Raw genomic sequence first — 27,493 nt, forward strand, 5'->3', positions numbered from 1 at the left:
CTACCATGATATTTTATTTTCAAAATGTGACTGAAGATGAGTTGAGATATTTTAATTAAAATTTTCTGGACTTTTTCTTAACATATTTATTATTTTTCTAATTATAGGTTTCATATACACTGGAGAAGTTGTACATCGAATGCTAACAGCCACACAGTACATAGCACCTTTAATGGCAAATTTTGATCCCAGTGTATCCAGAAATTCAACGGTCAGATATTTTGATAATGGTATGTATTGGTTAGCCTATTTTTTACTAAATGTATACTTATTAACATTGATCATCAGATTCATATTAATATTTTAGTAGCCTTGGGTGTTTTGGGGTAGACTGGAATTTTAAACCACTTGATACAAATGCCCCGAGATGACAAATGTTACACTGCAGCTGTTAATACTGTTAATACGTGGAGTAAAGTATGTGGTTAAATGTCACTCGTTTATTCATTCATTCATTTGTTCATTCAACAAATGTTTATCAACATGTACTGGGCACTATAATAAATGAGTTGTTGTAAATGACACCTCGAACAAAGCAAATACATTTACTTTATGCTATTTGCAATATGTCCCTCCTATTAAAAAAAAACAAAGGATAATTTTTTAGTTTTGATCTTCAGATAGAGGCAAGTGGCATAATATATTGATATTAAATTTCCAAAACTTTTGAATATTATATACCATAAGATGAACACACCTTTTAAAAATCTAGGATTGTGGGTAATTAAAATGACTTAAGAAAAATGTTTTCCTGACTTTGAAATATGAAATAGAGTCTACTGACAACAATCTATCCCTACTATTTCTTTGTGGAACATATAAAATAGTCAGAAAAGACCTAGAATATGTCACTAAGTACCATTCAAATCTAAGTAAGAAATGTAAGGTCCTAAAGACACAAATGAATTTTCATGTCTACATCTTATTGAAAGCTGTAACTTTAGTAGAAAACGAAATTATAGGAAAAGAAGAGTTTGTTTTGGAAACTTAAGGATAGAAATTTCTGTTCTCTTTATAATACAAAAATAGTATTTATTTGCCCAAATGACAATTTTATCTTTTAAAATAATGAAAGCATGTGGCCTGAACAGAGTTATTTCTTCTCTTGTCTTGCCTTAATGAGCAAGGAGGAAAATTACTATGGGGTAGCATAGACTTAACTCGTGACCATGGCTTTCAGAAAATGACATCATTTTGCTGAAAGAGATCTGACCAGTGTGATAAAGCCACTTCACAGGTCAAAATAGCAAAAGAGGAAGAAAACTAAACATACTTAGATGTACACTTTGAGAAATGCATTTCAGACAATTTGAATAACACCAAAGTGTGATCCAATATGAAGTAATACTAAATGTTAGCCATAATAATTATTTCCTTCTATTATTTTAAGAACTGTCACACTCTGTCCTCCCACTTAAAAAAATTGAGGTACTAAGGCCCAAAGATGTACAAGTAGATTGTAAGATACTTTAGACAGAGCTACAGTGAGCAACTTATCTGAAGCTTATCCCATGACCTACTAGACAGAATGAATCTACCCTAAGTAAATAAGAAAGTTGAGTATTTTCCAAGCTTTGTCACTTACTAGGTGATGTTGGGAACATTTAGTCATGGGCACAAGCTTCTGATGACCAAGTTTTTAGACTGTTAGCATCAAAATCATAAAGCATATTAAGTCTCTTTCCCCATATGCTCTCTCACACACCCATGTGCCTAGGTAGCTCAATATTTAAATTTTACTTTTATTTAAATGATTTTTTTAAATTAATGTATGCCACTTCAACTGGATTCTAAATTCTTTAAAAACAAGGACTGTGACTATTTATAAGAAATTATTTTCTCTTCAATACCTGGCACAAGAACTCAATACACAGTCGGTCTTCAATAATTAATTATTCTGGGCTTCCCTGGTGGCGCAGTGGTTGCGAGTCTGCCTACCGATGCAGGGGACACGGGTTCGTGCCTTGGTCCGGGAAGATCCCACATGCCGCAGAGCGGCTGGGCCCGTGAGCCATGGCCGCTGAGCCTGCGCGTCCAGAGCCTGTGCTCCGCAACAGGAGAGGCCACAAAAGTGAGAGGCCCGCGTACCACAAAAAAAAAAAAAAAAAAAAAAAAAAAAAAAAAAAAAAAAAAAAAAAAAAAAAATTAATTATTCAATGAATGAATACATGAAAAAAATTAGGTATGTAAGATGATTTTTAATTCTGAGAGTTGGGAAAGTACGAATACTCAAGAATTACTGTATTTTACTTTATTGAAATATCTTCTGTGTGATAACCAATGGGAATATTGCATTCTTATAATATAGTAATAAAAGCTAGTAATTGCCTGTGTTTTATTAAATGATTGAAGCATTTCAGTATTGTAAGGATCTTCACAAAGTCCTTTTATACCATAGCAACTTACTGAAATATTTCCAACGTTGATTGGTTAGGATCATTGAAGGAATGCTTAAGGATGGAAAACTCAACATTTTAGGAAAACAAAAACTTCTCTAGACGAGACAGCAGTTTAGAACATTTCTTCTAAGGTAATATTTCTGTAAGTATTAAAGCACTAGATTTTAAAAATCAGACGATGCTTCCAAATACTATAGCCAGCCTAGAAGTCTGAGTCACAGAATATTAATGCACAAAAACTAGAGAAGTTGTAAAACTAAACCTTTTATTAGAAGAATAATTTGGTGGCTCATAAATAGCAAATTAGAAAGCATAAGTCTTACAGTGATCAGAAGCCTAATCAAGCACAGAATCAGAAAATTTGGAGTTAATAGTGACCTTAAATGCCCCTAGATCAACCTACTTGCCTGTTTTTATTTTGGAGATTAAGAAATTGGCATCCATTACTGATTAGACAGTTTGATCACCCTAGGGATACTAAGTTCCAACCGCTCAGTTCCATTGAGCACATAAGATGGTACAGCAGCTCATGTGGTCTGTTATATGAGCTTAAATTACAACTTCAGCTCTGCCAGGAAGAACTTTACCATTAGATTTTGTGCCCATCATCAGAGAAACAGTGTAGGATTGTCAGTCATAAGCCAAGGGATACACCACACTAACCCAGCTCTTTGGTGAATTCCAAGGTTTGCTCTTAGCAGATTATTCTCCTACATCATAGCTGATGACCAAAGAAAGTGTCTTTTTAGTTCACTTACCTAATTGCTTCCTATATTAGGTACTACCTAGGAAGCAATATGTGAGTCAGGGGCTGCTTAGAGAAATACAAGATCGTATCTCTAAAAGCCACTCTCACTAACCTGCAGACCATAAAGTTTTAGATTCAGCAACTTGTAATAAAAGGAAAAATTTGATATATTGATTATTCGATAAAACAAGATAGAGACATATAGTTAATTTTAAAATTTAATGATAACATTTACACTCAAGTAATCTTACTAGTAGAACCATTTAAATTAACAAATGCTGGGGGAGCTGTGCTACTACATAATAGAAAACATATTTGCACAATTAATGTTATTTTTAAAAGTCTGCTACTAACAATGTATTGAAAATATCATCACCAGAATTTGCATTAAAAACATTTAATTACTCAATTTAGGTAGACCTCTCTTGTGCACAAAGAATTTGAGGAAACTATATATTTTTTGATTGATTGCAGAAATCCCTAGAAGGCAAGAATTATTCCTCCCATGTTGTAGAAGAAACAGGTTCAAGCAGATTAATTGTGTCCAAGGTCACACACAAAGTATTAGAGGCAGGACACAAGTCTAGCTCGTCTGCCCTCCATTTCAGTGTTTCCTCTGCACCGTCAAAGTGTCTAATAGAAATTAGTGAGTAAGGAGACTGGAGCTTGAGAATTGTGAACACGTGAAAGAAAAGAAGTGGTTGTTAGGAGGAATTTCATGATCAGAAAACCCTTTTACTTCTACGATTATGGGAAGTTTCCTGGCTATTATTGCCCTCGTGCCTTTTCCAGTTTTTAGAAAAATGGTTGCATAGATATAGAGAGGCCTGTGGAAGGAAGAGACCTGGGTTTTCACTTACAACAGGGGTATGTCTTGAGTGCTGCTTATAACTAAAAGTACCAAGGTAAAAGTAAAAAAAAAAAAAAAAAAAAAAAAAAAAAAAAAAAAAAATTTCTTTTACTTCTAAAGTTTTACCTCAAGGAAATAGATTTCTATATTTAAAGGGTATAGCGTGATAATTTGATATATATATACATTGCAAAAGAATTTCCACCATCAAGTTAGTTAATATTTTCTTCACCTCACATATGTACCATTTTTCTTTTAGGGTGGGAACACTTACGTTTTATTCTCAGTAAATTTCAATTATATTATACACTGTTAGAAACTGTAGTCACCGTGTTATACATTAGATCCTCAGACCTTATTCCTTGTATAAATGAAAGTTGGTATCCTTTTGTCAGCATCTCTCTATTTCCCCCAGACCCTAGTCCCTGGCAGCTGACATTCTAAAATCTGTTTCTTTGAGGTCGACTGTCTTTGTTTTGTTTTGTTTTTAGATTCCACATGTATGTGATACCATGCAGTTTTTCTCTTTCTCTATTTGACTTATTTCATTTAGCTTAATGCCCTCCAGATACATCCATGTTGTCACAAAGGCAGGATTTCATTCTTTTTGGGGCTGAATGATATTCCATTGTGTATATATACCACATATTCTTTATCCATTCATCCATAGATGAACACTTAAGTTGTTTTCATACCTTGCCTACTTTAAATAATGCTGCAGTGAACAAGAGAGTATAGATATCTCTCTAAGGCAGTCATTTTGTTTCCTTTGGTATGCACCCAGTAGTGGGATTCCTGGATCATATGGTAGTTTTCTATTTTTAATTTCTTGAGGAAATTCCATACTGTTTTGCACAGTGTCTGTTCCAGTTACGTTTCCACCAACAGACTATAAGGGTTCTGTTTTCTCTACATCCTTTCCAGGATTTGTTATCTCTTGTCTTTTTGATAGTAGACATCTTAATAGGTGTAAGGTGATGTCTCATTGTGCTTTTGATTTGTATTTCTCTGATGATTAGTGATGCTGAGCACATTTTCATGAACCTCTTAGACATTTATATGTCTTATTTGGAAAAATGGCTGTTTAGGTCCTTTGCCCATATTTTAATTGGGTTATTTGTTTTCTTGCTATTGAGTTGTGTGAGTTCCTTATTTACTTTGGATATAATCCCTTATTAGATACATGGTTTACAAATATTTTCTCCTATTCCATAGGCTGCCTTTTCACTTTGTTGATGGTTTCTTTTGCTGTGCAGAATATTTTTAGTTTGATGTAGTCCAACTTGTTTATTTTTGCTTTTGTTGCATTTGCTTTTGGTGTTAAATACAAAATACAAAATATGATTACCAAGACCTATGTCAAGGAGCTTACCCTCTATATTTTCTTCTAGGAGTTTTACATTTCAGGTATAACATTCAAGTCTTTAATCCATTTTGAGTTGATTTTTGTGTATGGTATATTCTTTTGCATGTGGCTATCCAGTTTTCCCAGCACAGTTATCCAGTTTGTTGAGAAACAGTTCTTCCCCTTCATATATTCTTGGCTGCATTATTGAAAATGAATTGACCATACAAGCGTGGATTTGTTTCTGGGATCTGTACTCTGTTCCATTGATCTATGTGTCTTTTTTTCTTAATCCCAAAACCATTCTGTTTTGATTACTATAGCTTTGTAATATACTTTGAAATCAGAAAGTATAATGCCTCCAGCTTTGTTCTTCTTTCTCAAGATTGCTTGGCTATTTGGAGTCTTTTGTGGTTCCATAATAATTTTAGGATTTTTTACATTTCTGTGAAAAATGCTATTGGAATTTTGATAGGGATTGCATTGAATCTGTAGATTGTTTTGGGTAGCATCGAAATTTTAACAACATTACTTCTTCCAGTCTAAGAACATGAAATATTGTTCCATTTATTTGTGTCTTCTTCAGTTTCTTTCATCATTGTCTTACAGTTTTCAGTATACAGGACTTTCACCCCTTTGGTTAAATTTATTCCTAGGTATTTTCTTGATGCAATTGTAAATGGGATTGTTTTATTAATTTCCCTTTCTGATAGTCTGTTATTAGCACATAGAAACACAACACATTTCTGTATATTGATTTTGTATCCTGCAACCTTACTGAATTCATTTATTAGTTCTAACAGGTTTTTTTTTTTTTTTTTTTTTGAGTCTTTAGGGTTTTCTATATACAATACGGGCATCTGTAAATAGTGACAGTTTTACTTTTTCCTTTCCAGTTTGTATGCCTTTTACTTCTTTTGCTTGCCTAATTGCTCTGGCTAGGATTTCCAGTATTATGTTGAATAAAAATGGTGAGAGTGGGTGTCCTTGTCTTTTTCCTGATCTTAGAGGAAAAGCTTTCTGCTTAGTATCTTGTTAGCCTTAAGTATGATGTTAGCTATGGGCTTGTCATATATGGACTTTATTTCATTGAGATGCATTCTATCTATACCTGATTTGTTAAGAGTTTTTATCATGAGAGGATGTTGAATTTTGTCAGATGCTTTTTCTGCATCTATTGAGATCATCATATGGTTTTTAGCCTTCATTTTGTTAATGTGGCATATCACATTGATTGATTTGTGTATGTTGAACTATCCTTGCATCTCAGGAATAAATCCAGCTTGATCATGGTATATGATCTTTTTAATGTACTGTTGAATATGGTTTGCTAAGATTTTGTTGAGTATTTTTGCATCTATGTTCATTGGCTATATTGGTCTGTAAGTTTCTTTCCTTGTAGTGTCCTCATTTGGCTTTGGTATCAGGGTAATCCTGGCCTTGAAAAATGAGTTTGGAAGTGTTCTCTCTTCTCTATTTTGGAAGACTTTGATAAGAATTGGTATTAATTCTTCTGTAACTGTTTGGTAGAGTTCCCCAGTGAAGCCATCTGGTCCTGGATTTTTCTTTGTCAGAACTTTTATAATTACTGATTCTATCTCCTTACTAGTAATTGGTCTGTTCAGATTTTCTGTTTCTTTGTGATTCAATCTTGATTGATGGTATGTTTCTAGGAATTTATCCATATCTTCTAGGTTGTCCAATTTGTTGGTGTATGATTGTTCATAGTACAATAGTTTCTTATGATCCTTTGTTTTCTGTGTTATCAGTTGTAGTGTCTCCTCTTTCATTTCTGATTTTATTTATACTTTCTCTTTTTTCTTAGTCTAGCTAAAGTTTTGTCAAATTTTTTATCTTAAGAAAGCTCTTAGTTTCAATTATCTTTTCTATCATTCTAGTGATATCTATCTAATGGATCTTTTTAGTCTCCATTTCTTTTATTTCCATTCTGATCTTTGATATTTCCTTCTTCTGCTAACTTTGGGCTTGGCTTGTTCTTCTTTTTTAGCCCCTTGATGTGTAAAGTTAGGTTGTTTTTTGAGATCTTTCTTTTTTCTTCATGTAGGCATTTATCTCTATAAATTTCTTCTTAGAATTGCCTCTGCTGAATCCCTTAAGTTTTATGTTTTGTTTCCATTTTCATTTATCTCAAGATATTTTTAGATTTCCCTTTTGATTTCTTCTTTGGCCCACTGGTTGTTCAGGAGGATATTTTTTAATCTCCATGTATTTGTGAATTTTCCAGTTTTCCTTCTGCTGTTAATTTGTAGTTTTATACCATTTTGGTCAGAAAAGATGCCTGATATGAATTCAGGCCTCTTAAAATTGTTACGACTTGTCTTGTGGCCTAAAAAAATTATCTATCCTGGAGAATGTCTTATGTGAACTTCAGTAAAATGTGCGTTCTGCTGCTGTTTGATGAAATGTTCTATGTATTTCTGTAAGGTTCACCTGCTCTAATATGTAGTTTAAGTCCAATGTTTCCTTATTGATTTTCTGTTTGAATGATCTATCCATTGTTGAAAGTGAGATATGAAGTTCCCTATTTTTATTGTATTGCTATCTCTTTCTGCCTTTAGATCTGTTAATATTTGCTTTATATATTTAGGTATTATGATTGGATGCATAAATATTTATAAACATTTACAATTGTTAATATCCTCTTGATGAATTGACCTCTTTATTATTAAATAATGACCTTTCTTTTGTCTCTTGTTACAAGTTTCGGCTTAAAAGTCTACTTATCTGGCATAAGTATACCTACCTCTGTTTTCTTTTGGTTTCCATTTGCATGGAAAATCTTTTTCCATACCTTTACTTTTAATCTACGTGTGTTCTTAAAACTGCAGTGCATGTCTGTGGGCAGCATATAGTTAAGTCTTTTTCTTAAACTCTTAACCCAGTCTGTGTCTTTTGATTGGAGAATTTAGTCCATCTACATTTAAAGTAACTATTGATAGGTATGGTTTACTATTGCCATTTTGGTAGTTGTTTTCTGGCTGTTTTGTAATTTCTTTGTTCCTTTCTTTCTCTCACTCTCCTTTGTGATTTGATTTTCTGTAGTGATATGCTTCAATTTATTGTAATTTATCTTCTGTAAGTATTTGATCTGTGGTTATTATGAGGCTTACATAAAATATCTTATACAATCAATTTTAAGCTGATAACAACTAACTTCAGACTCACACAGAAGCTCTACATTTTTACACCTTCCACCATATTTTATGTTTTTGATATCACAATTTATAACATTTTATATTGCATATCCACTAACAAACTATTGTAGTTATAGTTATTTTTAAAACTTTTGTCTTTTAACCTTTGTACTAGAGTTATAAGTGATTTTTCCACCACCATTATTAGAGTATTCTGAATTTAACTATATATTTACCTTTACCAGTGAGTTTTTTTATATATATAATTCTTGTTACTTATTAGCATTCTTTCATTTTAGCTTGAAGAACTCCCTTTAACATTTCTTATAAGTCTGGTCTAGTGGTAAAGAACTTTTTCAGCTTTTGTTTGTCTGGAAATTTCTTTATCTCTCCTTTAATTCTGAAGAACAACTTTGCTTAATAAAGTACTCTTGGTTAGCAGGTTTTTTCTTTCAGCACTTCGAATACCTCACCCCACTCTCTCTTGCCTGCAAGTTTTCTGCAGAAAAATCTACTAACAGTCTTTAAAATTTCCCTTGTAAGTAACAAATTGCTTTTCTCTTCTTGCTTTTAAGATTCTTTCCTTGTTGTTAACTTCTGATAATTTGATTATAATGTGTTTCAGTGTAAATCCCTTCTGATTCATCTTTTTTTGGTATTTTTGAGCTTTCTGGATCTGGATGTCTGTTTTTTTCCCCAGGTTAAGGAAGTTTTCAGTCATTAGTTCTTTGAATAATCTTTTTATTTTTACTTTATTTATTTATTTTTGGCTGTGTTGGGTCTTCATTGCCGCACGCAAGCTTTCTCTAGTTGCGGCGAGCGGGGCCACTCTTCGTTGTGGTGGGCAGCCTTCTCATTGAGGTGGCTTCTCTTGTTGCAGAGCACGGGCTTGAGGCATGCGGGCTTCAGTAGTTGTGGCACGTGGGCTCAGTAGTTGTGGTTTGCAGGCTCTAGAACACAGGCTCAGTAGTTGTGGTGCATGGGCTTAGTTGCTCTGAAGCATGTGGGATCTTCCCAGACCAGGGCTCGAACCCACGTCCCCTGCATTGGCAGGCAGATTCTTAACCACTGCGCCACCAGGGAAGTCCTCTCTGAATAATCCTTCTGCCCCTTTCTCTCTCTCTTCTCATTCTGAAATCCCTATAATGTGAATATTGGTCTACTTGATGTTGTCCCATATGTCCCTTAAGCTGTCTTCACTCTTTTTCATTCTTTTTTTTCTCTCTCTGCTCCTCTAATTGGGTCAGTTCCACTGGTATGTTTTCAAGTACATTGATCTTTTCTTTTACTTGATATAGTCTGTTGTTGAACCCCTCTATTAAAACTTCCAGTCAGTTATTATATTCTTTGGTACTATGATTTCTATTTAGTACTTTTTATATTTTCTGTCTCTTCATTGGAATTCTCACTTTGTTCATGCATTCTCCTGATCTCAGTGAGCATCTTTTTTGTTTGTTTTTTGGCTGCACTGTGTGGCATACGGGATCTTTGTCCCCCAACCAGGGATCAAACCTGTGCCCCCTGCAATGGAAGCAGAGAATCTTCACCACTGGACCGCCAGGGAAGTCCAGTGAGCATATTTATGACTGTTATTTTGAACTCATTTGGGTAAATCACTTACTTCTGTTTCATTAAGATCTGTTTATAGAGATTTATCTTGTTTTTTGTTTGGAACATATTCCCCTGTTTCTTCATTTTTCTTTACTCACTGTTAGTTTTTGTACATCAGATAAATAGCTACCTCTCCAATCTTGTCAGAGTGGTTTTCTGTACAACATGAACTTCATCAATCAGCTTAGCTCAAGCTCCTGGTTGTCTTTCAAACCTTTGTGATTGTTCAAGGCACCATCATTGTTCTCAGTGGCATCCAGTAGTTTTGGGTGTGCCAAGAGCCATCAGTTTCCCAAAGGGGAAGATCGCAGTCAGCACCTAGATGATTTGTTGGCAGTCCCTCGGGCAGCAGCATACTGGAAAAGTATGCAGTCAGATCTTCTCCAGGGATAAACTGGGAGAAAGGTATTTTGTCTGCTCCCTCTCTACTGAGCCTTGAGGGGATAGCCAATGCAAGTGATGCAAGTGCTCACTGGTGTGCCTATTAACAATTGCTTCTTTGTATGCTACAGTCCTGTGGGACTCCTGAATGCAAACCCCATTGTCTCTCAGAGCAAGATGACCTGGGGGCCTGTCCTCAGGTGGCAGCCACAAAAGCTGGGTGCCAGACATGTGTGCAAGCTCCTTCCAGAGAGATGCTGGTGACTTGGTTTTATCCTTGGACTGAGCCAAAGGAACAAGGTAGGGGAAGTACCCACTGGCTCTTTTGGGCTCCAGAGGATCACAGTAAGCACCTAGATGTGTGCAGTTTCATTATGGGTATTTTCTCAGTTGCCTCATGTATAGCAGTCACTCAGCTAATTTTGGATTTCTCTCAAAGGCAATTGCTCCTTGTGTAGCTGTACATTCAGTGTATCCATGGGAAGAGGGGAAGTCAGGAGCCTCCTATGCTGCCATCTTGGTCAAAAGATCTCAGCATTAAGTTATACTCAAAAACAGAGTAATGACAGTGTTCTTGGTCTACTTCAGTCACCTGGTACAGGAATGAACTCGGGAAGTCAGACAGAAGAAATGTATAGGGCAAGTTACGTGGGAAAGGGTATGGAGCATCCATGCCATCTCTGGGCATTCTACTCTCCTAGCATCTCCACATCTTCACTAATCCAAAAGCTCTCTGTCATGCAATATTGATTTATTTTCTTTTAAATCATATACTTACTGACCTGGGAGATAAGTTATGCTCTCTTAGTTCTGTGAATTTCACTTCTGTACATCATTTTTTGGCAACAAGAGTTTGTAAAAGATTAGAAAATCCAATACTTAGAGCTAAGCAAATGTCTTAGCTGCTCATTTGTTTTCTTAAAAAAATAAAAAAGAATAAACAGTGTCAGTTAATGGAATTAGAACACTCCCTAACACAATACACAAAAATAAACTCAAAATGGATTAAAGACCTAAATGTAAGACTGGAAACTATAAAACTCTTAGAGGAAAACATAGGAAGAACACTCTTTGACAAATCACAGCAAGATCTCTTTTGACCTGCCTTAGAGAGTAGGAAATAAAAACAAAAATAAACAAATGGGACCTAATGAAACTTAAAAGCTTCCGCACAGCAAAGCAAACCATAAACAAGATGAAAAGACAGCTCTCAGAATGGGAGAAAATAATTGCAAATGAATCAACAGACAAAGGATTAAACTCCAAAATATACAAACAGCTCATGCAGATCAATATTAAAGAACAAACAACCCAATCAAAAAATGGGCAGAAGACCTGAATAGACATTTCTCCAAAGAAGATACACAGATGGCCAACAAACACATGAAAAGATGCTCAACATCACTAATTATTAGAGAAATTCAAATCAAAACTACAATGAGGTATCAGCTCATACCAGTCAGAATGGCCATCATCAAAAACTCTAGAAACAATAAATGCTGGAGAGGGTGTGGAGAAAAGAGAACCCTTTTGCACTGTTGGTGGGAATATAAATTGATACAGCCACTATGGAGAACAGTATGGAGGTTCCTTAAAAAACTAAAAATAGAATTACCATATGACCCAGCAATCCCACTACTGGGCATATACCCAGAGAAAACCATAATTCAAAAAGACACATGCACCCCAATGTTCATTGCAGCACTATTTACAATCGCCAGGTCATGGAAGCAACCTAAATGCCCATTGACAGACGAATGGATAAAGAAGATGTGGTGCATATATACAATGGAATATTACTCAGCCATAAAAAGGAACGAAATTGGGTCATTTATAGAGACGTGGATGGACCTAAAGACTGTCATACAGAGTGAAGTAAGCCAGGACGAGAAAATAAGTATCGTATATTAACGCATATATGTGGAATCTAGAAAAATGGTACAGATGAACCTGTTTGCAAGGCAGAAATAGAGACACGGATGTAGAGAACAAACGTGTGGACACCAAGTGGGGAAAGAGGGGTGGTGGGATGAGTTGGGAGATTGGGATTGACATATGCACTAATACTTATAAAATAGATAACTAATGAGAACCTGCTGTATAGCACAGGGAACTCTGCTTTTCTGTACAGTAGAAACTAACACAACGTTGTAAAACAGCTATACGTACCCCCGGTAAAATAAATAAAACCTAAAAGAGCAACACTGATGAAAAAGAACAAAACAAAATATAAATTCTCATTGGGGCTATTAAACTGTGTTTCAATTACTATTTCATGTTAATACTTTTATAATAAACACTGGCAGATTGACTCATCAGAATATGATATATAGCACTGAAGATTCATCCCAGTGTACTTAAAAGGGCTTCAGAAATGTTAGCCTGAGGCCCTTTAAGCTAACTTGCAACCTTTTAGAAGCAGTACAACAAAGAAATGCAGACATTGTGAATTAAAGAAGAAAATTCCCAAGACTGTTAAAGAAATTTCTTTAGCATGGAATAGTATAATTCTAAGTATGAAATAGACATTTTCAAGTCTGATTCTAGCTTCCCTGAATGTGTTCCTTTCTCTCTCAGCATTTGTCAAATGTATTTGAAGTTCATTCAAACCACTTGGGTTGCATTTTGAAAGTGGCTCATGGAAATTTAAGCAGACAGTACCCATTAACATTAACGGACTTCCTAAGGCAAAATTCCCCATACTGGGCTCAATATTAACCTGAGTATGAGGTTAGATTTTACCAAATATTTAGAGAATACTCAATTCTTTTTTTTGTTTTTGCGGTACGCGGGCCTCTCACTGCTGTGGCCTCTCCCGTTGCTGAGCACAGGCTCCGGACGCGCAGGCTCAGCGGCCATGGCTCACGGGCCCAGCCGCTCCGCGGCACGTGGGATCCTCCTGGACCGGGGCACGAACCCGCGTCCCCTGCATCGGCAGGCGGACTCTCAACCACTGCGCCACGAGGGAAGCCATCAATTCTTTAAAAATATCCCAAATGCTATTTCAGTAACAGAAATCCAGTTAACTATGTAAAATTCAAGTAGCACAGCTACTAGATGTGAAGGTTAGATCCATGATTTGTGAAGATTCCCACCAGAATTGATTGATACATTTTTCTCACTGCATTTCTTTTGTTCCAATGGGGTTTATAGGCACAGCACTTGTTGTCCAGTGGGACCACGTACATCTCCAGGATAATTACAACCTGGGAAGCTTCACATTCCAAGCAACCCTCCTCATGGATGGACGCATCATCTTCGGCTATAAGGAAGTAAGTAATGTATTGATAATTTCCTTCCCTATTGGCCTTGACCTCTCTATCTTTTCCTCCAAGTGTCAAGAAAAGGGCATTTTACATTCATGAACCCCAGATCATTTTCTCACCTCTTGGTTTCTTTTGCTTTACTGAAAAAATACAATTCTAGAAATCTACCGAGTAGCACTAATTGTTAATTCTTTGGGTTTTGTTTTATTTTGCATTCTGATATCCTTGGCATTCTGACCCATGAGTTTCATAAAATTATTAAATAATTATATTCTTGTGGAAGTATAATGAAATATCTCTAAGAAAAAATATTTCCAATTTGGAAGGATTTTCATCTAAATCTGATTACTTATATTTATACTATTTATTTGTTTTTGCCTTGTCAACTTCTTAGACATTTTTTGGCTATAATTTCAAAAGTGTTAATAGACATGAAGTCTTGTGTGGCTCAATGACCCAATACTGAAAGTATTCCACGACAGCTGGGTCCATAGTCCCTTTGGCCAATGTTTATTGCCACCTGATAGGAAAGATTCATTAGAGATCAAAGTGACAGAAAGAATAAAGAAATTTAAACTTAGTTTGTTTCATTTTACCAAATTGACAGGGAATGGAAATTGACTAAATTGTAGCCTTTAATTTACAGAACGTCTAAATTAGAATATAGCATGTTTGGCTTAAAACTCTATTGACAGTGTAATTAAGGTCTATTAGACAACCTCAACTTTGGGGGAAGAAAATAAAAAAATATAAGAATAATATATCAGATGTGATGTTTTAGGCAGTCAGTAGTCACAATGTGAATTGATAATGGGCATTATTAACCCATGGATTAATGGGTATTTATAATAATACAGACTCAACATCTTATTTTCAATTGAAGGGTTATTTTTCCCTTGGGAAAAGAATCCCTGGCTATTAAAAAGATGTTGACCATTTTAAAAGGATTCACTTTGCTCATGTCTTCTAAAATCTGTCTTTTCTATAAAGTGAGGGATGGTTGTATTTCAACTCAATAGGCCAACTTTTGGAAATCTCATAACCATGTTAAATGTTTCCACTCTTTTGAAGAATTCTTCCGTGTGGAATTAATCATTTACTTGGGGCAATAGTATACACAGAATATAATGTAAGATCGTTCTGCTTGGTGCTTCCTTATCCAGAGCTATGTATTGGTGTCATAGCCCACCATATCCTTATATCACACTCCCTGGAAGCTGAGACAATATTGCTCCAAGGGACTCATTCTAGTTTTCATTGTAATCTAGTGTATTGCTGGGACTGCAGAATGATGTTATGGAATATTATTTTCAACATTTTAACCAACAGTGGTAAAATTTCTGGAAAGAGGCAGAGTCAGTAAGTCTAGAATCTAAAATCTCACTAATTGTAGGCTTTGTCAAAACAGAGGTTTGTGTTCTTATTGTGGTCTCTCTCTCTAGTCTTTATTATCAAAATTGTCATCTTTATTTATACTGTTCTCAATGGGTGTCTCACATTGAAGAGTAACAGTTTATTTTTCCTATTCTCTCTTTGTAGTGAGGTTGGTATTTTTAAAATGTCCTTTTCTTTTCTTTATTTAATCAAAGAGAAATTTTCCATTATGGTTTTCCTGTTTTGTCATGGGAATATTAAGCTGACAGGCAATTTTAACACTTTCTTAATATTTCCAGACTGTCAGTCCTTCTGAATTTAGAGTTCTAAAGAAATCACTACTTTATTATTTGCCTTGCTGTCCTTTCTCTGTCCTGGTTAAAAAACAGTTACTTATTTCCTATTCTACCTCTTTGCTTCCTGATAACTGTCATGTATTTTATTTTGCTGAGGAAAATTTCTATTTGTAAAATTTGCCACAATAAGGATCCCCATGCATTTGAGGTGAGAGCTAGGTGCTCCTGGCCTTTCTAGAAAAATATTTATAATTCCAATAGCATAAAATCATGTTCCTTACATACTGTATTATCCTTGACAAAGTGCTTTCACATACATTATAGTTTTCAATTCTTCAACAGTATCTTATATTCTTAATATCCTTAGCCTTTCACAAAGGTACTGGAACATAAAAGGTGTTTAATAAATGTGTGTGGCTTAATTATAGAGTTAGATCATACACAATTTATCTTTATTTTATAGCTAAGCAGACAATCAGAAAGGTTAAATGACATGCTTGAGTTTACAGAGCAAGTTAAGGACAAATCCAGAACAAAAAACCTTAATTTGGTGACCCCAACATACCTCAACATTTTTTTCTTTCCCAAGGAGGTTATGTAAAACAAGTCACAAATCTATTTCTCATTTTTTTCCAATAAATATTTGTTACTGTTTGGTGTTTAGTAATCTTTTTATATGACTCCCATATATTACACAATTACAGTCCCATAAAGTCAGGAGAAGTATTCCTAATTAAGCCATAGAGCTAATGAAATTGTAAGAACCTAAGAATATAAGGAGTATAATTTTGTATTCCTGTTCAGATTAAATATACCAAAGCAAAGTTATAGGTTGGAAGGTAAGTGCAGTTCTTACTCTAATTAGTTGCTTTTAACTGATTAATGCCAGCTTTGTTTTATTTTATTATATTTTACATGAGTGAGAAGAAAATTCTGATTTATTCAGAAACTACTAATAATTTTACTCAACATGGAGTAAAATTAGTATTTCATTGAATAAATTTTTGACACAAATTTCACTTTTATTACCCTCAAATGATTTATTCCAGTAGTTAATTATGTTTCTCTTAGTAACTCAATGTGCCAACTGCCCATACTAACCACCCAGATGACCTCCAATTCTGTCATGTTCCATATGTAGTCATGTCTCCAACAGCATAATTTTTCACAGTGCAGACTGTGATAAATAATGATCAATAAATTAGAAAATACATTTGTACTTATAGCAATCTTAATGAGATTGAGATAGGGCAGTTACTACTGCTGTTTGAAATAAGAGTAAATACAGATTTGTTCAAAGAATTTAATGATCCTTCACAAAGTCACAGTGTTCTAACCATACTGGTGAGAGAAGTAATGGGGACACAGATTCCTTTAAATAATTAAGTTACCTCTCCCAAGATTATAGCTCTGTATTATTCAACTAAAGATTTGAAATTATGTTTTAAATTATAGGACCTTATGGCTGCACAGCTGTTTATTATAGTTAATTTCAAAGATGCAGTTTACTTAGGATGGAAGTCAAAACACAAAAAACATATTGTTTTTTTCAAAAGTCTCCTCTCAAATTATCAACCATTCACTTTAATGCATTTTTCAATTTCAGGGTATCCATTTGTTTCTTTTGCATAGATTTAATTACCTAATGAAATTAACCATCTTGTCATCTATATTCTTAAATATATTAATAACAGTTCTTTTAAAGTTTATAGCTAACTCTAATATCTAGATTTCCTATGGGTCTGTTTCTATCATCTCTTTTTTACTTTGTTTCTTTTTCTGTAGATTTTCATTCACTGGTCATGTCTCCTTGCATGTTAGGTAATTTTTGATCAAATGTTGGGCATTGTTTACAAAATAGTAAAGAGATGCTTTGAGGTTGTGGATGATATTTTCTTCTTCAAGGAAGGGTTTACTTTTTTTGTTAGGCAGTTAGGAGGGAACAGATTACTTACTACTGAGCAGGACTAAGCTCCTTCACAGTTGAGCATCGGCCCTTATAAAAACTGGTATATTTCTGGTTAGCCCTAACTCTTAGAATGGTAGTCCTTCAGGAATCTCCACATAACGCCTGGGTAATTACTATGGACTTTTTGCCTTAGTGGTCCTGAACTTTGTGTTTTCCACAACTCCATGAGTCTGCCTGAAGTTCTGTTCAGATTTTCTGTCTCTAAATCTGGCTCATTAATTGTCAAATGCCTTGAAGGGAAAGCAGTGTTGGTTTCATCTCTGTGATTTCCTTTCTTTGGAATCTTGGCTTTTCAGGTCCTTGTTCTTTGACAGCCACCTGATGCCTTCAACAGATGCTTTTCATATGTTTTTTATCTTTCCTGCTTGGTCTCAGTAGTAGAAATGGTCTTATACAAGTTTGTCTGCCATAACCAGAAGTCCCATTCATTTTTAAAAACAACCTCCAAATTTGTAAAAATCTAACATTTATTGAGCGCTTCATATATGCTAGGCAGTGACCGACATGCTTAAAATTTGTCTCATATTATTCTCACAAAAACTAAGAGGTTGTCACTTTTATCATTTACAGAGAAGGAACCTAAAACACCAAGAGAGGTTAAGTAACTTTCCCAAAATTATGAAACAAAGATTCATCCAAGGGAATATGACTCCAGAGCCCATAGGCCCAACCACTGTACCATAGTGCCTCCCTACAAGCTTCCTTTTCAAGAAATGGCTGTACTGCTTTATTCACTTTGATATCCCTGACAGTCTCTCCTGGTTAGTCATTGTTGTAGTGTAACTCAGCCACTTGAGAGCACAGGTAAGAATGGTTTGCCTTTCCACAGCACTTATTTTATTAATTTTTTTAAAAAATGAAAAGAAGTTGTGCATAAGTAAAAATAATAGTAAAAACATGTGTCCTTTCTTAGATAAATGGAATTTGGAAAAATCAAATTCCCGTTTCCTATTCTGTTAATACAAATAACTAGCTGTCATCCTAGAAACCAGATTCTTTATATTATTTTAAGTTACCATTGAATAGTGATGATTGTTTGCTTGATTACAATATAGACCTGAAATTCTTGGTCTCTTGATAATGTAACAAGGAAACTACCTGTTCACAAGAAAGATATGATTCCAAACACATTGGAGATTTGAAATCAAATTTCTTATATTTCTTGATGCTGCCTATCCTAGTATATATACTATCATATGTTAGAAGTTGCATTTCCTCTGACTTGTTTCACCTCTCTTCTCCTATTATATTTTGAATTTATTGTTACTTTAGATACAGACTCAGGAAGGATGTGATTCATTTTGTGTCTATTGGAAATTTGATTAATTTTTTTCACCAGTTCATGGGAGGTACAGAGTGGTCATCAGTTTGAGACAATGCAATTAAAAAGTCACATAATCCTTCTACATGGCCACAGGGGAACTCATAGAGAATACATATCCCACCTGAGAGTCAGCCCACTTTATCCATTTTCTTGGTTGAATACCTTACTATCTCCTTCAGCAGCAAATTTTAGAGGAGGTCTGTATAGAGGAACTTTTTTGTTTATTAAGTAAAATTACTTTTTAATTACTTCTACCATTTAAGTATTTAATCCTAATGTCCCTTAGTGTAACATTTACTGTTTCTGTGGAAGAACGCATAGTTAATAAATCACCATTGCCAATTGGTTGTAGGTTTAACTGGCACCCTAAATGCATTTTTAAAATTTATTTGAAGACTATTTCTCTTGTTTAAACTGTAATGACCCTTTATTCATGGTAATCATCCTGAAAGCATTAAAAGATGAACATTTGCTGAGCTTGTAAAATTTATAGAAAAAAAAATAATTCAAGGGAGTAAGAGAAAGCCAAAAAGAACTGAACAGTGAAACAGTTGACATTTAGATATGAAGTGATTTGCCTTTATGGCTATTGCTGTATACGTGAGAATGTTTAACATGTGTTAAAATAATTTATATGCATCCAGGAAACTATATATATATATATATATATATATATATATATATATATATATACATATATTATTTAACAAATGTATAATATAAGATTGAGAAAACCCAGATGACATGAAATGTTAATTATAAACTCTCAAGAAATAATTCCATAACTGAGAACATGTCTCTGCAGAGGAAAGGAAAGCAAAATGGCTCTTTAATAAATTAAGTAAATGTCTCTCAAATTGTGTGTTTTCTAAATTGAGCATTTCCCAGAATGTGCTTTTCCCAATGTCTATTAGCAATGAAAGGCTCTGAGAAGAACAGCCACAAAGGTAAAATAACTTCATTTAACCCAGAGCTGATCAAACTTTTTTGACCTGGGAATGCATTTTTCATGGAACATCTATTACCACCACCCAGGAAGGGTTGGGGAATGTTGAATTAAAAAAACAATTCATGGGCTTCCCTGGTGGTGCAGTGGTTGAGAGTCCACCTGCCAATGCAGGGGACATGGGTTTGTGCCCTCGTCCGGGAAGATCCCACATGCCACAGAGCGGCTGGGCCTGTGAGCCATGGCCGCTGAGCCTGAGCGTCTGGACACTGTGCTCCGCAATGGGAGAGGCCACAACAGTGAGAGGCCTGCATACAGAAAGCAAACAAACAAACAAACAATTCACATGGTGCAGCCACTATGGAGAACAATACGGAGGTTCCTCAAAAAGCTAAAAACAGAGTTGCCATATGATCCAGCAATCCCACTCCTGGACATATATCCAAACAAAACTATAATTCAAAAAGATACATGCATCCTTATGTTTATTGCAGCACTATTTACAATAGCCAAGACATGAAAGCAACCTAAATGTCCATCAATAGATGAATGGATAAAGAAGATATGGTACATGTATACAATGGAATACTACTCAGCCATAAAAAAGAATGAAATAATGCCATTTGCAGCAACAGAGATGCAACTAGAGATTATCATACTAAGTGAAGTAAGTCAGACAGAGAAAGACAAATACCATATGATATCACTCATAGGTGGAATCTAAAATATGACACAAATGAACTTATCAACAAATCAGAAACAGACTCGCAGACATAGAGAACAGACTTGTGGTTGCCAAGGGGGAGGGTGTAGGGGGAGGGAAAGATTGGGTGTTTGGGATTAGCAGATGTAAACCATTATATATAGAATGGATAAAAAACAAGATCCTACTGTGTGGCACGGGGAGCTATATTCAGTATCCTGTGATAGGCTGTGATGGAGGGGAGTGTGAGAAAGAATATACGTGCGTATAACAGAATCACTTTGCTGTACAGCCGGGATTAGCACGGCATTGTGAATCAACTACACTTCAATAAAATTTTTTTAAAAAAAAGAAAGAATTCCAAAAAAAAAATGTAGACACAGATGATTTTGGATCTTAGCACTTCCCTGTATTTTAAGTACATAAAGTTGTATCTACGTGGCTTTATTTAGAATCTAATTCATTTGCATTTGCACTTTCTTTGTTATCTCACATATTAAAGCTCCCAATGTTTTAATTTTCTTTTATTTCCCATAGTGTAAGAAAATGACAAATTGAACCCATTCTTCCTTTATAATATTGTGAGTGAAAATAAATAAATAAAGTAGCAAGGAAGCAGGATCAATAATCTAGAAGAAATAATTGTAGAAACAGAAAGCTTGTTCTAATGCTGGCCCTGCCCCTAGCGGGTTATGTTGTCCTTGGACAGGGTATTTGATCTTCCTGGGTATGTTTTCTCCTTCCAAGCCCCACTTGCATGTAAGCTTTGAGGTGACGTGGAGAGGTTTGTTCTACACGGTGCTCCTGCCTGGATTGGCCATATCCAGTCTCTGCTCTGAGGATTCCAGGACCAAAGAGATAATTTGTCCCTAAGGCAAAAGGCCTCGTACTTTTCCCATGTCTCCCCAAACCCAGGATGCAGTTTCCTAATCCCGTTCCTTTTCCCAGCCGTGTTTAGGCAAGTTCTCTTATGTAGTTAGAGTCCCAGATAAAGTCCCCGTTATGGTTTTGACTATCTTGAGCCACTTTGCACAGGCTTCTTCAGGGGGCTCCTGTCTCACTATATTCTTTTATATGACGCTCCCACTCCAGTTTGTCAGTTCAGTACTGGGCAGTCCCTATATTAAAAGAGGGAGCTATTTTTACTTATCAACTCCATGCTGTTGTCTCCTTCCAGATTTTCTATGGGGTATGATTGTGGAGATGGGGGTGAGAGGAATGTTAGATTTTATCTTTAACTTATGGCTCGCCTTTGCTTTCATGCCATCAAGTAAGTGCATTGCTCCATACCTAGCATATGAAAAGAGTTCAAAATCTAAAAGCTAGAAAGGGATTCAAATAATTGTGCGAAATGTTAACGGTATTCAGGAAAGCAAATGGATGCTTTTATCATGTTAAATTTAACTGAAAGTCCTTCTATTCAAATGTAGTTTTCAGACAACTAAGCACTAATACTCAGGGCTTTATGCGTTGCTTTGAACATGACTTTTTAAAACTGGATGCCCTACTGAGTAAGGAGAAGCCTGATCAGATGTTTAAGGGAGATAAGGTAGGCACTTAAGGGTTAAGTGAAGGTAAGAATGGTTAAAATTTTAAGCTTTGGGGTTTTTTTAAGGTATATATATTAAGCTCTTAGACACCACATTGCTGATTAGCAAGTTAACAAAAATGAGTTTAGATTAATTCTTCTCCAATTGCATCTGATAGGCATATGATTCATACTTGGGAGCACATACTCTGCAATCAAACCCTTGCTGAGATGCTGCACTGCCCGTTAGATAGATAGCCGGGCCGTAATGGAAACGAATGAATGTTTTGGCAAGGTTTGCAGGGCAGAACAGAGAGAAAAAGAAAATTCTATTCCCTGCGACTCAAGCAGCATGCTGTTATCCCCTTAACTGTTCTAGAGACAGACATTCATATTTTCGGTATTGTTTCAGGCCCTTGTGTGCTGGAGAATGATACCACAGCACGGAAAAGAGAACAATTTTTGTCTTTGAATCTTCCTTCAAAGGCCAGCGTGCTCTGCCCTACTCTACTGACTCCTAATATCATTTCCTACTTTAATTTTGTCTAGTTATTCCAACTTTTTTCTGTCTCTATACTTCATTTTCTTACTGTATCATTTATAGAAAAAAATTATACTTACTTAAATAACAAATTTATCTGTGTCTTGTGAAATGGAAGGAAAATTAAAACACCTCAAAAAAAAGAATTTATAAATGCTTATGTAAGCTGAAATGGAAGCATATTTTAACTGGCATTAATGCTCCTTTTCTATATCTATCCTGTGGAATGAATCTAATTGTAAAACTCATTCTTAGAAATTTATGATTCATTACAAATCATACAGAGGCCGAGTGAAAATTTAGCTTTGCTTTAATTATAAAAAAGCAAGTATTATAGGCATTTGAAAATAATGAACTACATTTGTTTTTTAAGCTTATGTAGTTCAGAGTTTGTATTATTTCAGATTGGCTTCCTGACATCCCCAGGAACTAACTTAGGAGACATTTTAAGGATGAATATGAATTTGTAGATAGGATAAAGGATAGCTTCCATAAGCAGAGTTTTCAGAGTTTTTGTACTTGGGCATCATCCTTCGCCCCTGCTTCTCTGACTTGGGTACTTCCTATCCAATACAGAGTCCTCTATAGACTAGGGGACTGTGAAACTATGACAGATCCTTTCTTGCACACTTTTGGCTCTAATTCTAGATAGTTTATTTATATACATACACACAATTGCTTTGTTGACATTAGTCAAAAAATAGTTCATGTTAAATGTGGTTTTAGCAGTGCTCCTTCCTGATTCAGCCTAACAAACGGCCTCTCATTATAAACTGTCATGGGAACCTGCAGTCTGGCCTGACTTGTTCACAGAGAGCTCACACAGCCCAATTACTTGGCTGCAGTAAGTGAGTGGATGAACCATCCTTAGGCCGAACAACCCCACGCCTTTGAGGTTTTGAGGTAAAAAGATAACAGTCCAAGAAGGCAAAGTGAAAAATATGGGACAGTATCAGGTGGAGAGAGGCAGACATGTTCTTGAAAGAAATCTTAGAGAAAGCCTGGACTTTGCCTCATTAATCTTTTACCAAATTAAGCATTTAATTCAATTGGCGAAAGTGTTTTTTTCTAAACCTGATGTGTAATCGTTTTATAAAAGGTTTGGGTGGCTTCTAGGAAAATGTAGGGAATCAAAAGCTTCTTATACATTTTCATGTTAATATTTAATCAGGATAAAATACCAGAGTTTTAGAAATTCTATGCTTTTATTCATGAACTCTATAAAATTTGGAAGAAAAGCATTTGAGGCCAGTGGTATCGCCATCATCCTTTTCCACTGCTTCCTGCCCTAGTCTCCTCCCTCTCTGGATGCTTCAGTGCTGCTCTTCAGAGCTGTCTTCTCTGCACAAGCAAGGACACCATCCTCATAGCCAGCAATGGAAATGAACCCTGAAGGTGTGCAGCAACATGCTGGCTCCGATGAAAAGCTCGGCTCCATTTTTCCTGCTATTAAGACCAAAAGTCTTGGTGACACTGTTGACTCTCTTCCTTTTCTCACTTAAATCCATGGCACATTCATCCAGAATCATCTTCCTGTCACTCCAGCTCCTATACTTATCACTTATCTAGTGTACTCCAAGCTACCCATTTCTCATCTGCAAAATGGTGATACCCTTCTAACTAGTTTCTCTGTCTCCCTTTTCCCCCTCCAGTCCAGATTACACATCAGCTAGTGTGATCTTTTTCAGATGTAAGGGCATGTCCTTCCTCTGTTCAAAACTGTCTAACCTTTCCCCATATGACTTGGAATAAAATCCAGAGTCATTGCCGTGGCTTGCAGGGACTACATGCTCCCTCTGATCTGTCGTCACTACGTCCCATCTCCTTCAGCTCCAGTGATAACCTTTTATTTCCTAAAAGACAGCAAAAGCAATTCAGACAAGGCCTTTGCATGTACTGGTCTCTCTACAGAGCTGTTCCCCAAATCTCCATATGGCAGGTTCTCCTACTACAGAAAAGTCAAGTTATCACAGAAACCTTCTGTGACTCCTTCTCTTAAAGAGGCCCCCATCCCTCGCTGTATCTTCCCCATGTTTTCATTTCCTCCTTGGCACTTACCACCTCCTAGCATACTGTCTTTTTTATGTTCACTTGTCTTCATGTCAGTCTCTACTCTCTAGAATGTAAGCTCTATGAGAGCAGGGGCTTTTTTATTTTCTCCTGTGATTCCAGCACCTACAATAATACAGAGAAAATGTTCAACTAATATCTGATAAATATTATGAATGAATTCACCCTTATAATTTTTTTGGATCGTTATTAACAATTGTTGAAGCTTGGGAAAATCTAGATCATTCAGTAGAATTAAATCGCTGAATTTGAAGTTTGAAAGAGTCCTTACAGGTCATCTACTGTCTTCCTAGAGGGTTGGCCAATTTACGATAGGATTATTTTCAGTGGACAAAAAGCTCTCTACATTGTTAGGTTGCCCATTTTGATTTTGCATGGATTTACCTTAAGTTAAATGAATCTAAATCTGGGTAAGTTATACACCTTGGTCTTCATTTTTGGAATCCACAGGGAAAAGAATAAACTAGAAAATAAAAAGATACAGAAGAGTGGAAAAAAATGCAGAAAATGCATCTTTTCTACTGGAACTTTCCAATATTTCAAGTTTAATTGTACCTAAAGAGATATTTATCTGATTCCCAGAAACCTAGGAGGAAGAATGCTACTTCATTTTCTATACAGACACCCAGAGAAGTTTGTATTGGCTGTTAGAGCTTTAGAAGAGAATGCATTGGTTAGTATTGCTGTGTAACAAATCACCCCAAAATGTAGTGGCCTAAACAACTCTATTTCTTATTTCTCACAAGATATAAGACTCTGCTGATCTCAGCTGGGCTCACTCATGTGTCAGTTGTTAGCTGGTGGATTGGCTAGGGGCTAGTTGTTCAAGGATGACCTCTGCTAGAAAGAAAACATTCCTCCACGTGTCTCTCATAGATCTTCAGCAGGGTACATTCTCATGGCAGTGGCAGAAGTCCCAGAAAGGAGGTGGAAATGTACAAGCACCTTTTCAAGCCTCTCTTCTGCTTCCAGTTTTCTGTTGTCTTCTTTTGCCATATTACTGAGGCAGAGGCAGAATGGCAGAGGACCACCAAGTGAGAAGGCAGAGTATGGATAAAAAGAGCCCATGGACTGAGGCCATTAGTGCAGTCAATCTACCACAGATCAAATGCACAAGAGGACAGAGTTTGACTAAGAGATAAAATATAAAGGAAGGGAGTGAAAAGAAGGAAAGAGATGGAGAAAACAAAATAAAAATGAAAGATGGCTAGATAAGGGAAGAGATAAAGAGAGATAGAAGAGATGGAGTTGATAATGTAAAGAGAAGAGAAGCTAGGATGTCTGCAGATCCAAGACATGTGACCTGGAAAACAAGCTCTCATATGATAATGTAATATTCATAACAATATAATAGAATTTTCCAATTGATAACAATATAAACTCAAGCTCTGCTTTGAGTATGGGAAAGAAGTACAATTAATTACCACAGAATTATCTGGTAAAATATTTCATACCTTGCAGAGGAAAACTGCAGTCATAGATGTTGTAAGAATGAAAGCAAGTAACAAATCCTGTAGCAAAGCTTTCATACTTACTCCTAAGCAGGCATCTATTAATGATGCTGTTTAAAAGTTATGAGCTTGTCTTATTAGGATATACAAAATATAACTTGAATTGGACATTTTTTCTGTGGCTTTCTATCCCTTTGCCTTTTCTTCTTTCACTGTAAGTCTGTCTTAAATATAAATTGCACTTATATTAGCATTCTTCAACAGTATAAATTGGGTAATAATATAATGTACCCTAAGAAAAGGGATTACATACATTGATACTGAGTATGGCTTAGTAATTACCATAAATAAATTATATCAGAGTTTCATTTAGTAAATGAACTTTTAGGGACAAAAATATTGGTTTGATTTTGTTTCTGTTGTCCAAATATCAGAATACTTCTTAATGGTGGTTAAGAACTGGACACACTGATACAAAACTGGCAATACTACAACATTGTTCAAGAGAGGACTGATTGGTACATAAAAGGAAAATATCTTCCATTTACTTATTTTGAGATAATTCCAGAAACATTAAAATTTCCTCTTAGTGTCAACAAAATAACACTTTTTACAACTTCATGATGTCAGGGGCAAAAATAAGCAGTACAGTCCTTATTACACCTTCTCTCCAAGTTATTTTCCTTCTTTTTTTAAAATTTACTTATTTTATTTATTTATTTTTGACTGCGCTGGGTCCTCGTTGCTGCTCCCGGGCTTTCTCTAGTTGCAGCGAGTGGGGACTACTCTTCGTTGCGGTGCACGGGCTTCTCGTTGCGGTGGCTTCTCTTGTTGCGGAGCATGGGCTCTAGCCACGCGGGCTTCAGTAGTTGTGGTGCGTGGGCTCAGTAGTTGTGGCTCGCAGGCTCTAGAGTGCAGGCTCAGTAGTTGTGGCACATGGGCATAGTTGCTCTGCAACATGCGGGATATCCCGGGCCAGGGGTCGAACCTGTGTCGCCTGCATTGGCAGGCGAATTCTTAACAACTGCAACACCAGGGAAGTCCCCTATTTTCCTTCTTTTTTATTGCTATGCTGTTTATTATGGCTTATACAACCATGTCAGATCTAATATGATCTTTAATGAATTACCCACAGATGGCCCACAATCTGCTTATTCTACTTAAAAGATTTGTTCGTAAATTTATCCTTCCATATTGTTTCTTGTCCTTTTATGTATTGAAGATGTTTTCATCCCCATTTTCATTTATATAAAACTGGTAGTAAAGATTGTAATCATATCTCCAATGATTCTTTTCTAAATCTAGAAAAAACGGCTCCAAGAGTTTGTCTCATTTATAACTGTTGTATCATGTTTAATATATTCTCAGTGTGTCCTAATTTTTTAAAACTGTACACATTATAAATGTCTATAATATGCAGATTTGGGCTCTATTGAGGTTTAAATTTAGGAAATATGACCTTAAAGTGACCCATAATAATTCTTAAGTTTTCCATATGAGTTTTAACCAGAATAGTGAAGTTCGACATCCATTAAG

General features: G+C 35.7%; 1 protein-coding gene across 4 annotated transcripts in view; it reads left to right on the plus strand.

Moving 5' to 3' along the window:
* Positions 1-27,493, plus strand: part of PLXDC2 (plexin domain containing 2) — a 434,034-nt gene that overhangs the window by 282,820 nt on the left and 123,721 nt on the right. For all 4 annotated transcript variants that reach the window (XM_067030372.1, XM_067030371.1, XM_067030373.1 and 1 more), the window contains 2 exons: positions 108-230; positions 13,643-13,761. In XM_067030372.1, the coding sequence (XP_066886473.1) occupies positions 108-230; positions 13,643-13,761 (242 nt within the window). The remainder of the gene's footprint in view (positions 1-107; positions 231-13,642; positions 13,762-27,493) is intronic.

This window comes from Kogia breviceps, chromosome 3, assembly GCF_026419965.1.
Source record: "Kogia breviceps isolate mKogBre1 chromosome 3, mKogBre1 haplotype 1, whole genome shotgun sequence".
In the NCBI taxonomy this organism is placed as follows: domain Eukaryota; kingdom Metazoa; phylum Chordata; class Mammalia; order Artiodactyla; family Physeteridae; genus Kogia; species Kogia breviceps.